General features: G+C 43.3%; 1 protein-coding gene across 1 annotated transcript in view; it reads left to right on the top strand.

Moving 5' to 3' along the window:
* Window positions 1-14,540, top strand: part of LOC147701248 (suppressor of tumorigenicity 14 protein homolog) — a 134,217-nt gene that overhangs the window by 40,591 nt on the left and 79,086 nt on the right. Inside the window, exons 2-4 of the mRNA XM_086929994.1 lie at window positions 643-799; window positions 2,350-2,516; window positions 4,348-4,418. Coding sequence (XP_086786120.1) covers window positions 643-799; window positions 2,350-2,516; window positions 4,348-4,418 — 395 coding nt within the window. The remainder of the gene's footprint in view (window positions 1-642; window positions 800-2,349; window positions 2,517-4,347; window positions 4,419-14,540) is intronic.

Genomic DNA, 14,540 nt, shown 5'->3' with positions numbered 1-14,540 from the left:
CTGTTTACTTTATTTCCCCCCTTGGGTTCTGTTAAACTCCTCCCTCAATGAAAAAGTGATCTCCCTGGTACTTCTAGTGTAACAGTTTGGATATCTGAAAGTGGGAGCAATAACAGAAAAAAATACAAGGCACATCCCTGTTTGCTGAAAATCTACTGGGTAAGAAATGTCTCTGATCAGAGGTAAAAGAAAACACATTGTCCTGAGGGACTTTCTGACCAAAGGTTGAAGAAGGGTCTACTAGGAATATGCCGGGTACTGGCAGAGACCTGCACCCTATTAGGTTTTGTCTGTACTGAGCAGTGTTTTAGCCTCTAGTAACAAAGCCCCCACTGTTTAGTTTCTTGAGCAAAGCTGCACTGAAGTAAGGTTTTGGTGTTCGTGTCAAGTTCTTGTGACTGGGTACATGGTTTTGTGTTCTGTTGGTGTTTCAGGATGTCTTTGGTTCTGGCCATAATGTGAACCTTATTAAGTTCTAGTGGTAAGGTGACCTATCTTATGATCTGCTTCTTAGCAGATTTGCATAAACAGGTCCTCTGACTAACGTTCTGTTGCAAATGTTAGGTTCCGGCTGTAGAGTGCACTGTACTAGGTTCAGCTAGAATGTAACCGTTTTCTGTCTGTCTTCTGTTTCTATTGCAGGCAGGAAATGGGCGCCAGGAGTCTGTGGCATTCCTCGATCCAGGAAAGGACAACGGAGGCCGCTCTCGCAGCAAGATCCTTTTCAGGGTCTTCATCGCGGTCCTGCTCGTGCTCATCCTGGCTGGTGTGGTCGGCTTCCTAGTTTGGTACTTTGCCTGTAAGTGTGTAACTCCTGGTGAACCAGTGGGAACGTTGGATAATTCTCATCCTTTTTGATGATTGTGGCATTTGAAGGCAGTTGTGGGGTATCTATCATACTATGAAATCCAGGCCATCATGAGCTCCCTCAGGGGTAGACTGGGAGGGAATTCCTGTTGGAAACCAATACATTTCTGAAGGATCATTACTTTACTGGTGAACAATGGAACACATAGTAGGCGGTGTGCTCTCAGCTATACGCTAAGGTTCATCCTTAAGGTGGAAGGCCTTCCCCCTCTTAGGGTGGGAGAGATGGAGTTCAGACTGTGTTCCTTTAGCCCTGGGTTTCTCTGTACACCTGTCCCACCAGTGAAATAGAAGTCTACCCTGGACAAACTTCCCTCCCATGGGGATAGCAATCATTTAAAAGTTTGCACACTCGACTCCATTTAATAATGAGGAACAAGATGTAATTATTCTGTATTTAAACTTTTTTGTCTTTCTCTTGAAATATTGACTACATTGATAATTAAAATTCATATATCCTTTTTCGGTGTTCTATGAAATTTGTATATCCATTTTTAATATGATGACATGACCACAGCAGTACAAAGTTTGGTTTTTAAAGTGTTTATTTTCCTTTTAAAACGGCCATTTAGAAGCATTTGTTGCAGAGTTCTGTTTTTTTCTAACCAATAAACCTATTTTGATTCTTAAAAGTATTCATGATTATTTTTTTAATTTGTATTCAAACCCCATTGCAGAAGCACATTGCCTCGATGGTCATCCTTAAGGCGCGTCTGGAAGGGTGTTTTGCTCAACCCTCCCCACCACCCCTCCAAAATGAATCCCTGAGGGGTCCCAGCCTTCTGACTTCATCCTACCTGGTTAACATGGGGTCACATTTTGGGGTCAAAATGGAGCACCCACACAACCACCACCAACGCATATCACAGGCGCACAGTCCTGCTCTTCTAATCGGCCTTGGTCTACATGGACGAGCTGTCTCCTACTGAGATCAAATCATGGTTTGTGCCAAAATGTTGCATACAGGCAGCACTTCGGCCTACCAGGGTTGTTCATTGTTGCTCCCTTTCCTTGGGTTGCCAAGTGTTTCAGTCCCTGGGTTTGTTCTTTGTCGTCTCCATGTAAACGGGTGAACCGCCCTACCTGTGAACCCAGTGGTGACCTTGCGGGTTCCATACTGTTGGGTAATGCCTTCCACGCATTCTTTCGAAACTCATGGGGTCCCTGCACTCCAGCCCTCCCATATCTGCACATCTTCCATCTGGGGGTGGAGCACACTGATCCACTGCTGAAGTAGATCTTAGATGGAACTCTGACCATAGTTGGAATCCAGTCTTGTAAAGAGCTCAGGCCCTTCATTGATGATCCAGGATAGACTTTTTGATCAACGTTCTAACCAACAGTTTGCAGGCACCATCCTCACAGATGTAAGCTAGACTTCTCTCAACTATTCTGGCAAGAGCTCTGGTCAGTCCTGGTGAGAACTGACCAGGCCCATCAGATCTTCTAGTCTTCTAAACATACATTTTGCTTCTGTCCTAGTTAAGCGCCCAAGCAGTACGAAGAATGAGAGCGGTATGGCAGCTCCGGATAGTACCATCCTGGCGTACAGTGGACGCATGACCCTTGCAAACTTGGATTACTCGACGGATCTGGAGGACCCAACATCCACACGATTCAAGGAGCTGGTCGATGCCCTGCAACAGCTGGTGAGAGACCATAATGGGCAGTGGGACAACCACAGACCCCCAAAATGTAACATGTCTCTGCTGAATTGAAGTATCTCCTTACCCCACTACTGCTTGCTTTCCATGGAGCTTCTGATTAACCATGGAACTTCCTTGTGTTTGTCTGTGGTCGCAAGGACACCTGCAATCCTCTGTCCCTCCCCCTGAAATATGCTCTCTGGTTTATCCATGCCCTGTGCAGTCGGTGGACCCTGCAATGCTCCCCGTCTTCTCTACACTGGTCAGTCTACCCTTTAGCAAATCCCATTTTTGTTTTTACTCCGACACCCCCTTTGCCACCTCCTCTTGTAGCGGTCATGTAGACGAGTGTGGGTTTTGTGACACTTGCCTGTGTTCTTTGCAGACTTGTACCCTTTACGCTTGGTCTCTCTTCTCCCTAGTCTAAGAGGCTTTGGAACTCACTACTCTATACTTCTCCCACCTCCTTCGTTTACTCGCTCGCTCACGTTTTTCTTCCATGCACAATCTTTTCCCTCCCTCCTATCCTCTCTTTCTGATCGGATTTCTCCCGTATACTATTTTCCCTATGATGGCCATATTGATGCAAATCTTGTAACCTTCTTGGAAATATACGTGGCTTTCCTAATGCTGTCCCAGGCCATGCCAATGACCGGATGTGAGCTATTAACCTATTAGACGTCTCCTTGTCGGAAGGATACATGTATCAATTTCTGATCTTCCCTTTTACAAAGGTAAATATGGGAGCAGCACTCGCCAGTTAGTCTTGCATTGAGACATCCCTATGTGCCCTGGTTACATGTAACACCTATTAGATTCCTTCTCGCACATCTAAACGTAACAATATATATTTGCATTCGTGCAAAATGTTGTTTGTTCTTTTTGTTGATGTGGCAGTCCATTTCAAGATGTCGGCGATTCCCTAGCAAAGCCATGTGCATGCCCTGCCTGCTCGCGGTCTCTTAACCAGGCACAACCATTGGCCCTTCTTGCATCTCAATGCACTGTGGGAACCAGTCCTTTCTGAAGCTCCACTGTCCAGTGTCTGTCCTGCCTCTCAGCCTCCCTGCACCCCACTGGGCAAATTGCCGTTTGGCACAAGTGACCTTCCCTGGGCAGAATTCAGGTGTCCTTGCCCCCACACCAGAATTGGTTTACACAGACTGCTAGTGGTGGTCATGCCTTTGGCCCCACCAGGGCTCTTCAATAGTAGGAGTACAGCCTTCTACTGCATCACTGTCCCTGTTCACCTCTATTATTCGCTCCTGCAAGGCTGGCCAGCTATTGTCGCCCGCTGCTTTTGTTGGAGGTAAATCTGAAGATGGGCTTGCTGCACAACCCTTGTCTCCATTGGCTGTGGACGCTATGTGAACAGATGACTAGCGGCATGTTGCCAAGCTATTCTTTGTGCCTGGTTTGATATATTTGTTCTGCTTTTACTTGTCTCTTCCCATGCTGTCCATGCCCTGCCCTAATCTGAAGAGCCTGCTGCTGTTCCCCTCATCTGATGTCCAATCAAGAAGTGCTGCAGAGTGTGCATGACATAGAGCAGGATACAAGGTCCTAGTATCCTCCTCATGGCATAAACCCCGCCCACCCCCTCCACTCCTTGCCCGATCGGGTCTCTCGTGCCATCTTGTACTCTGCTTCCCCATCTTTTGCTCCCTCATGGACAACCCACCCCCACCAAGCGCTCACTTTCTTTTGCTCCCTCTCAATCCACTGATCTCTCCGGACCTCCAGCACTCCCCATCTCTTACTTCCCCTTCCTGTTGCTTATGACTTCCTCCAGCTCCTCTTTCTTGCTCCCTCATCTCCTCTGTTTGTTTCCTAGCTGAACTCTACGTACATTGGAGCCGCAGACCTGAGAGGGTATTTCGATCATTCAGCAATTACTGCCTTCAGGTGAGACATTGATTTTTGGGGCATGGGGAGTCCTGGGACTTGGGGGTGCATGGACTTGTGTGGTGGTCTGGAATCTCACATCCTTCTGACTTTCATGAAATGTTTCCCCATTGCAACCAGGCCGTCCAGGGCCAACTGGGTGGGAATATGTGGTAATTTAATACAGTTTCTCTTTGCTAGAAGATCTGGTAGTCTCTTAAACACACCTCTTTCCAACTTTGGCTTACTATTCTGCTAATGTGTTGGGATTCATTTTTTTTTTTTAATTTCTTTGATCCATTATGAGGTTTATTATGAAACCCTTAAAAGTGATGGAGCACTTTACAAGGATTTTTCCAAAAGAGCTGAAACGTAAATCCACATTCTTCTGCTGAGACTTAAAGATGGCGATTCTGTTGAGCTGGTGGTCGAGCAAACATTTGTTGTGATAGGACAGGTTTCTTTACTGTCTCCGTCTGTGTCGCCTGTTTAAAATATTTTATTAGTTACTAGTTACTAGTGAATGGTGTGTGTGCATCATGGTGGTGGTGCAGGATGTCTAGGAGCTCAGGTCCTTTTTTTGTCTGGGTGCTGCAGGGAAATCTGCTTTAACGTGTTTATGGTAACACAACATGGAGGTGGGCTTTGGGCAAAGCTTGGCATGTCTCTATTGGCCTTGAAGTCTGCACCTTTGCACCACATCCTGTTGGAAATGTACTTAGAATGGCTCGGGGGGACCACGTGCCCCTGTTCAGATAGATTACTAGAAAAGCCAGGTTATGTCTCTGCAGGATTTTTCAACTCCATAAACATGACAATTGTGCATGTTCATTTAAGGATCTCGTGTTATCGTGTGGGACCCAGAATGTGGCTCTATGGTCTATTTGGACTACTGAAATGCGTCCATCATTTTGAGTGTGACTACTATCCTCTCACCGGGCTCTGGTGGCCCCATTGATAAGTCTGAGAGACAGGCCTGTTTGCTCCATTGAATGGGTGTATGTGTGTGTGGTGGTGGTGGTGGTGGTGGTGGGGGGTGAGGTGCGCGTGTGTGTGTGTTTTCGTTCACCCTACATGCAGTAGGTAGGGTGTGCGTAGTTCTTTACTGTATTGATACAGGAATTTATTTGTACGTTTTGAATGGCTTTATGAAATGGACTCCTTAGGTAAGGCTGCTGAGGATTTGTTTCCACCTGCAGGCAGACCTCTTTTATTTTTCTTTCCTTTCAATTCTTATAGAACATAGACAGAGTGCATTAAATCGCCTTTAAAAAAAATAAACAAGCAACAATCTGTTACAATTATTTCTTTCTTTTTTTAGTTAGACATGGGGAGAATAAGTGCTTTACCCAGAATCCTGGGATGTTAAACCAAGGTTTGGATTCAAACCTGGTTCCACAGTTCAAAGGTTTGCAGCACCTTCCTTAGAGGTGGCAACTATAGCAGGGGAGGAATATCCTTTCTTTACTCTGGCAGATGAGGATGCACTGCGCGATTCCCAGTCCCTTCCACCAAGGAGCATCCTTGAAGTAATGCTGCAGCAGCTAGGGAGCTGGTTTTCTGTTTCATTGGAGAGTAGGGCCTCTTGGTTTCTGTTGGGTATTCACATCCCCACCCATGACCTCCTCGTAAGTCTTCCTCGCCACATAACTATACTCGGAGTAATGAAGATTACCAGTAAGTAACCGGGGCATTCCTCCTTCTGAAGTTGGGTGACTGATGATATGGCTGTACCAGTCTGGGGATAATAGGCCGAATACAGGCTCTGCCTGGAGCCGATCTTGGGAGAGCTCCTATCGAAGGCACACCTGGCATGCAGAGGAGCATACAGGATCTGATTGCAGGGTTTTCGCCCAATTTGAAGGAAGCAGATGACTGATAGGGCCAACCAAGAATACATACTGTGCGGTGCCAAGGATTCTCATTGAGCAGTGCTAACTAGAGCCTCTCGCAGCAGTGTGGAGAAGATGACTTCTGTGCGTCAGGAAAACACTGTCCAAGTTGGGATGGTTTAGTATGAAAATGCGTTGTTAAAGCCGATCCGGAGTGGTACATTGATGAGGAAAACCTTTGGCTTAGGTAGAGGTATGCTAATTGTGTAAACTCTATATTACTTTCCTTTCTCAGTGTTCATTTATATTTGTGTGTGTAGAATAAAGTATTTTTTTTTTTAAGCCCTTGATGCCTCCATGAGTATGCCTTTGAATGCTCTGCCTTGAGTGCCAAGTGCTAAAGCATTCACTTGGGACTCTGGTCACTAAAGTCCAGTAGCCTAGTAAAAACCTGGCTGGCTTTTCAAATCCTAAACAAGTTGTCACATTCCCCTTCCAAGTGTCTAACTGTTAATGGCTACGGGATCCTGTGGTTACGATTGTCGGATTCCTCACTCTCTTGTTTGCTTGCAGTCCCCTTTCCAAGCACCATCAGCTCCATTTTCTCCCTCAACCTTAATCTACCTCTCAGAAGGATTTGGCCTTTTGCCTGGGATGAGATGCACATCTATACCTTTTTTAGGTTTAAAGAAAATATTTGCTAAATATTCACAATAATATGAATGCATCATTCATTGTACTCCATAAATCTCGTTTAACTAGAGATTGCTAAAACAAAAAAAAGAAAATGAGGAAAGTATAAAGAGGGAAAACATATGAAATGAATGTTTACACAGGAATGTTATATCATTACACAAATTAACTTCATTGCATATAATGGTAAGACTTAAAAGAAGAGCTGTCTCAACTGGCTGAATATTAACAGTATGCATACATTAACAGTGAAATTCTCAATAATACGAAGTCAAGAGTTTGGGTGCTTCCTCAATTCGTGGTCTATTTAAATTAACAGGTTGAATAGAAGAGTCTAGAAAAGTCGTCACTGGTGACCAGAGGATATGCTTTTTAATTGCAAGTGAAAGAGGATTGATCTGTACTCTGTCAAGTCTGTGGTTAAAACACATACGATACCACCAGAAGTGAAATGGGATATTAGAGGAATCCTTCCAGGATTTAGTGATTTGCTGGAAGGGAACTGCAATAAATAAATCTAGAATATGAACCTTTCCTGAAGAATAGGACCAGTCATCAGACTTCTAAAAAAATATGTATTTTTTAAATAAAAGCGAACATGGGAATAAAATGTTTATCTGTTTCCATACCCTAATTCAAAATTTAAAAGTGTGAGGACATTCAAGCAGCATATGTTTTAGGTCAGAGAAATGGATATGCCCCCGGCAATTCGCGCTATGAGCAATTTGCTTTCCTTTCGCCGCGCGGTGAAAACGTTTTTATTTCCTTAGTTGTATACTTATGTTTGTTTATTGTTTAGTTGTGTTGTGCAGCTGCCTTGTCGGGCGCCAGGACGCTCCTTAGCTGGAGCATCTGTGCGCCAAATAAAAACGCATAACATAACATAACATATTACATGAACAACTAGAGGTAGGGTGACCTGGATTAAACTGAGGTGATCAAAAGACAATTGTAAATAAAGTTTGAGTGGTATTGGCTGTGCTAGAGGACTTTGTAATTTAAGCAAAATCTTATTTCATAGGGAAATGGGAAAGAAGAAATCTAAATCTTTTTCCCATTGTAGTTCAACTTCTGTCTTATTACGGTTATCCAGAGGAGTGAGGAGGATTTGATAAATATCTGATGTGAAAGTGAAGGATAACCAGTTTGGTGATAAGTGAGGAACGCCATTCTCAGGTATACGAGTGGAAGAAAATTAGGAAAGTACTGTGGAAATTGCAGATATTAAAGAGATCGATTTGGTCTTTTAAAAGGAAGTAAGAGAAAAACGTGATTGAGCTGAAGTATAGGATAAGTGGGAGTCCTTCTCGGGTAGTTGGTGGACCCAGAGCACACACCTCTCATGCCAAGACTTCAAGAAAACAGCTCTTTTATTGATCTCAATGTTTGTGTTGAACTACATGGACGAGTGAAGAAATTGATCACTATCCAGCAGAGTTGATATGACTATAGGGCGTAGAAGTTTACAAGCCATTTTTTTGGATGGGGCGGGATATAGAAGGAGGTTTCTGTGTAAACGATAAAAAACTCTCTAAAAGAAAAGGGGTATTTAACAGAAATCTCAAGATCCACCCATACAGATGAGGCTACTGAATCACCTTTAGCAATAAGAAAGGAGGATTGTTTCAGAAAAAAAAGAAGAGTGATAAGAGCAGAAGTCTGGAAAATTAACCCCTCTATATTGCCCAGGATGTTTAAGTTTCAGGAGAGAAATGCAGGTTTTATTGTTTTTCTATAAGAGCTCAGAGGGTAGAATCTATATTTTAAAATAAAGTCCAGGAATATTTAATGGCATGTTGGAGTGATCGAATAGGACTATTGATACCAAGATCATTTTGAGTATCCAACCTCCGTCACCAGGATAAAATAAAGTATTTCAGCGAGACGTCATGGGATGCAAGAACCCCTTTCCTATTGATGGAAACAGATTATTTTAATGAATAAGAGAACCAAAGACTAAGATATTGAGTTTAATTTGAATTCCGATGAAAATGAGAGAATTATGTTAAGAGTAATTTCATGGCATTTGAATTGGGGTCTCCTATAAAAAGGCAGAGATTATTGTCTCGCCTATCCAAAACGGAAAGCAGCTGTAGTTCTGTTACAAGAAACACATTTTGGAGAAATGACCAACCCAACTTAGGAAATACTGGGTGGGTCCTACCTTTTCCTCTCCAGGCACGTTAAGCGCAATGGAGTAATCGCAGTCTGCAACAAAAACTAGGTTATTTAAATCCTCTCTCAGGACTGTAGGGGAAAGACAGGTGTCTGTTTCCCTTCCCATTTAGTATTTTTAACGTGTATGCCCCCCACGCACCCAGATAAAAGGTTTTGGACCCGTATCCTGTTTAAATTAATGCCCCATGCACATCCATAACTGATCTGGTAGAACTTTCACAATAGACTACACAAGGAGTGCCGTCTCATATTTTCCTTTTACAAAGTACAATCTCCTTAGCCTTGCAGGGAGGTGCTAGAAAAGAGTGTTTGGTAACCCAGTTAATGTCCAGTAGAAAGCTGGCTCTAGGACACCAGTAATGAATGACTCAAATTATTATATTGTGGTCCTAGGGACCTCAGATTGCCCCAGGACTCTTTGAACTAGGTCTAACGTGGTATGTGTGCAGTTGCATGAAGCATTCGTACAAGGTTTTTCGGGAGACACTTTGCGAATCCATTACTTGTACAATATACTGCCTCAATCCACACTCGCTTCACACCTGTCATCCCCCGACTAAATCATTGTCACACACATGCCACCTTGTACTGCCTATACCTTTTGGTCTTGTCACCACCTGGGCCATGTGCAGTGTACCTTCCTGACATCAGTGCTATCTCTGCCCCAAACCTATTTAAAAATGCATTGAAAGTCCACTTATGACATGAAAAACAAATCAGAACTTTCCCACTTTATTTTAATATGCACATTGCTTATTTATTCTTAGTTTAGTCCCATATAATAACCTTAGCTACTTTTGTTTTCTATGCCAATCCCAATCCTACAACTGACACAGCTACCCTCTCTATAGCAGAAGAGGACTCGTGGCGAAGCCAAGCATACTAAGGACTAAGTGGTCAGTTGTGGGAAATAGAAGGGCTAGGGATGGTCCTATCTGTGATTGGGGGTTGAATCTGGAAAACCGTTTTTCGGCTTTATCCAACCTAAACGAATGCGATTGACTCGCAAGGTGTAAATATTTGTCACCCAAACCACAGAGAATGCAAAGCAATGGAACGGCAGATAACATGGCATGCACACAATCTAATAAGCAGACAATAGGATACAGGGAATCTCTAATCTTAAATTCTGGAGAGCTAGATAAAGAACCAGAGGGTATAAATAGAAAAAGGGAAGCGGCAGGGAGTGAGGCAGCATTGGAGGTTGGAAAAATAATAATTGCTGACCCTGATGTAAATGTGGAGAAGGGCCAGACAATACCATATCGAGAAACATAATCTCTGACCCTCATCTCATGTAATATAGCAGGCGTAGCAAATAAGATAGCTACACCAGAATGGGTTGATTTCATTGACCAACATGACATTATCATGTTACAAGAAACTTGGTCACTAAACCCAGTTTTTCGCCAGGGGTATTTAAACTTCCACATACCAGCAACTAGAAATCGCTTAGGACGCCCCTCTGGAGGCCTATTAATTTGGATCCGCCAGTCGCTGAACTGCTTAATAACGCAAAGATCTGTACCATCTAATGACATTCTAGCACTTGACGTTAGATGGGATAATGGCCAAGAACTTGCCCTGTTTAATGTTTATGCCAGGGGGGTGGGTGGCGGTAAATTCTCAGAGGTAGTAACTATTCTAGAACAGAATATTGAAATGTTAACACCTCAATCTCACATTATCGTGGGTGGGGATTTTAATGCACCCTTTGAACCCTTGGGTGAAGAGGATAGGATTCTGTCTGAGGAGGAGGACACCAAGTGGGGAATACCCCAGTTGGAGGTGCCTGCCATTAAAAAATGGAGTGCTGTGGCAATTCAGCTAAAAAGTCTCTGCTTAGCAAGAGGACTGAGAGCGGTAAATGGGCGCTCGCACTCTGATCTAAAAGGGAACAATACGTTTGACGACGGCCGTGCAGCAAGTAGAATAGATTATTTCTTAATAGATGTAAGGGCTTGGAACAAATTGATAGACATGGTTGTGGAAGTAAGATTGGAAAGCGATCATAATCCCCTGTGCATGACCTTTTATTCCTATCACGAGACCATAGAACATACCAATAAAAATGAACGGGTGACTCAAGATGTTGTATGTTCAAACAATCAGCGCCACCTGAAATGGAGAATGCTGATGGAAGATGTAGCAAAACTAGAGGTCCTCAAAAAAATAGTGATAGACAAAGTAAATAACATCAAGTCCCACTATGGGAAGCCTAACTTCCAGGACTACATGATGGAGGTTCATAAAAACCTCTTCTGCAAACTCCAAAGCTTCTTAATTAAAACAGTAGATTCAAACAGAGTCAAAAGAGAACAACCAAGACAAGGATGGTATGACAAGAGTTGTAGATTGGCACGACTTAACCTAAGCACTGAATTGAGAACGGGCAATGCCATAGCAGTTAGGAAGACGAGAGATAGTTATAGACAGACCCAAAAACAAGCCGAAAAACGTTGGGACGAGGAATGCTGGCGCGAACTGAAACAGGCTTGCGCAGCCAAGGATTCCAAGTTATTTTGGGCCACAGTAAAATGGGACAGGGGAGGGACAGCCGCGCAACCACAAAACTATGTTGCTAAAAATAAATGGACTGAGTTTTTCCAACCGCAGTATGCCCGAAACCCAGCACATACTTCTGACCCCCCCCTCCAGCCGTCTTTTTCAAACACCAAATATTTAATGAAAAAGATGTTAGCACGGCCTTGGATTGTGTAGCAGGGGGAAAAGCCCCGGGTATGGACGGAATCCCGGCAGATGTGTTCCTATCTGACCGCAACTCCTGGTGTACTTATTTTAAATGGTTGGCTAATGCAGTGGCTATGGGAGGGGAAGTGCCCGCTTCATGGCAGGGAGCGGAAATCATCCCTATATTTAAAAAAGGCGACAAAACCCTGGCTAAAAACTATAGACCCATCAGTCTCATTGATACAGCACAAAAACGTATGGGGCGCTTTGTCCAGAACAAACTGCAACAATGGATTGATGAAAAAAAACATACTGTCATCCTATCAAGCAGGGTTTCGCCCCTTGACTAGCAGTGTTGACCAAGTTTTTTACTTCATAGCCATCTATTGGAGAAATGTCACATTAAAAAAGGGCACATTGTATGCTGTCTTTGTGGATTTAAAAGCTGCTTTCGACTTGGTCCCAAGAGAAAAACTGTGGCAGACCGTGGCTGATGTAGGCTTAAGCCAGGAACTCCTCACCCTGCTAGTGCGCCTCCATGAAAACAACTTTGCCAAAATTAGGTGGGGCAAGCAGGGAGAAGTAACTGAGCCCTTCCCGGTGGAGCGAGGGGTAAGGCAAGGGTGTGTCCTGGCCCCAACACTATTTTCTATTTACATAAATGGTATTGTTGATTATCTAAAGAAATCTCCAAGCGACGCCCCAATTATAGCAGGTTCTCACGTCCCCGTCCTAATGTTTGCTGACGACACGCTCCTACTTTCACGAACACCGAGCGGTCTCCAAAAAGTGGTTAATGCCTTTGGTGAATTTTGCGACAGTAGGGGCCTTGAATTGAATACCACCAAGACTAAATTCATGTGCCTTAACCAGCAGTCCACTTTCAAAGGTGTAATAACGTACAAAGGCACCCCGCTTGAGAAAGTTGATGCTTTTTCCTATCTAGGCATTATTTTGCAGGGCGATATGAAATGGAAATCGCACATCAATACGGCAGTAATGAAGTTTAGCCAGCTTGCAGGCGTAGTCGCCCTAAAACATAGAGCCTCGCTGACAAAACCAATAAATTGTGCCCTTGAAATTTATAATATGAAAGTATTGAGCGCCTGCTTATATGGTTCCGAACTCTGGGGGTTTTCAAATCTAGGAGAGTTGGGGCGGGCAGAAAATAGATTCTTGCGAGGGCTTGTAACGGCCCCACAAAGCACACCCATAATCCCACTAAAATTGGACCTTGGCAGAAAAAATATTGAGGGTATGGCTACGGCTACTGTTATATTGGAGGCGTTTGATGGTGACCCCAGAGCTAAGCCACTATGCTACAGTCTTGTCAGATGTTGTCAAGTGTGATCGCTTTCATTGTATTGTATGGTTAAAAGAACTGCGGGCCTACTTGTAAAGTTAAAACTGGAACACCTATGGGGTAACAGGGATGTGGCTAGTTTTCCATCGAAAACAAAATTGAAAGAATTGTATTGGGAGATGGTGTATTTAACAATGTATTGCAAAGGATCTGCACCAAATTTGTCATCCCGCTTTTTGGACATAAAAATGTTTCCGTCAGGTGAAGCATACTGGGACATAATTGAACGCCCACATGACAGGAAACTATATTTCCAATTTCGCGTTGGAACACTTCCAGTGAATGCTTTCAAGAAGCATTGGTCCCCACCGCGGGATGAACATTGTTATCATTGTAAGGATCAAATAGAGCACATCTCCCATCTGCTGTTTTGCTGCCCATTATATACCAGCCCTAGGCGCAAATGGCTAAAGCCAGTTTGCTTAAACATCGGCACCCGCAGCCAATCGACAGCACTTAGAATATTAGAATCTGACTGCTCCACTCCATTTGTAGTTGCTGTAGCAAAATTTCTTGCCTGGGTAATCCGCACTCGCACTTTATTGCTAAATGTAACAAAATGAAATATGGTTGCCATGTCCCAGATGCATTGCCATTTGAAATGTTTTTTAATAACTTTTATGAATTAAGGACACATTTTTATTCATGTATAGTATTCGACTGTCATTGTTTAATATGTGTTTTAAAAAAGTATTTTTAGCTATAGTATTTATTGTAATAGGGTTAGGATGGATGCTTTTATGACAAATGTCGAATAAAGCTTTGAAACTCGCTACCCTCTCCTTGCTGTCTTACATTATCCAACCTTCTCTTCCATCCTATTTACTCACCCTTCTTTTATTTCCAATTGCTAACCCGCTCTATTAATTGCACGCAACTCCTATCATCTTACATACATCCTCACTTGATCACTTGAAAATATGGAAAATGGTTGTTTTCTTTAATGATATAAATGATTATTTCTCAGTTTGTAAGCTTGGCGAGCTTTCCCGTGATGTCTCGTTAATGGCCAGCCTGTACATGGGATCATGGGATCAGATCTTCTATATCCAAGGTTCTGCTTATGTCCATGAAGCATTTCCTTTCTGCAAACCCTTGCCATCTGTATTTTCATCTTCTCAGTCAGTTGCGTGTGATGTCCTCTGGTCTGCTGATCAGCCTTAGTGCTGAGTCCTCATGACTGGTCCCTTAGGGTGTGTCCTCAACAGCCTGGCTTCGTCAAGTGTCAGCCGGAACATCATTCCAAAGAGAATAATATTTTGACCTAATGACATTTTTACCTTAGGGAGGGGCATTTCCATATAACTGGAAAACAAACACTTTGAGATCTTGTGTCTATGGGAGTATAAGGTGTTGACATTCTCATCCTTATTTTCATAACTGACG

The sequence above is a fragment of the Lissotriton vulgaris genome, chromosome 7 (assembly GCF_964263255.1).
Source record: "Lissotriton vulgaris chromosome 7, aLisVul1.2, whole genome shotgun sequence".
Classification (NCBI taxonomy): Eukaryota; Metazoa; Chordata; class Amphibia; order Caudata; family Salamandridae; genus Lissotriton; species Lissotriton vulgaris.
Note: the sequence above shows the minus strand (reverse complement) of the source record. Positions and strands in the feature narration are given on the sequence as shown.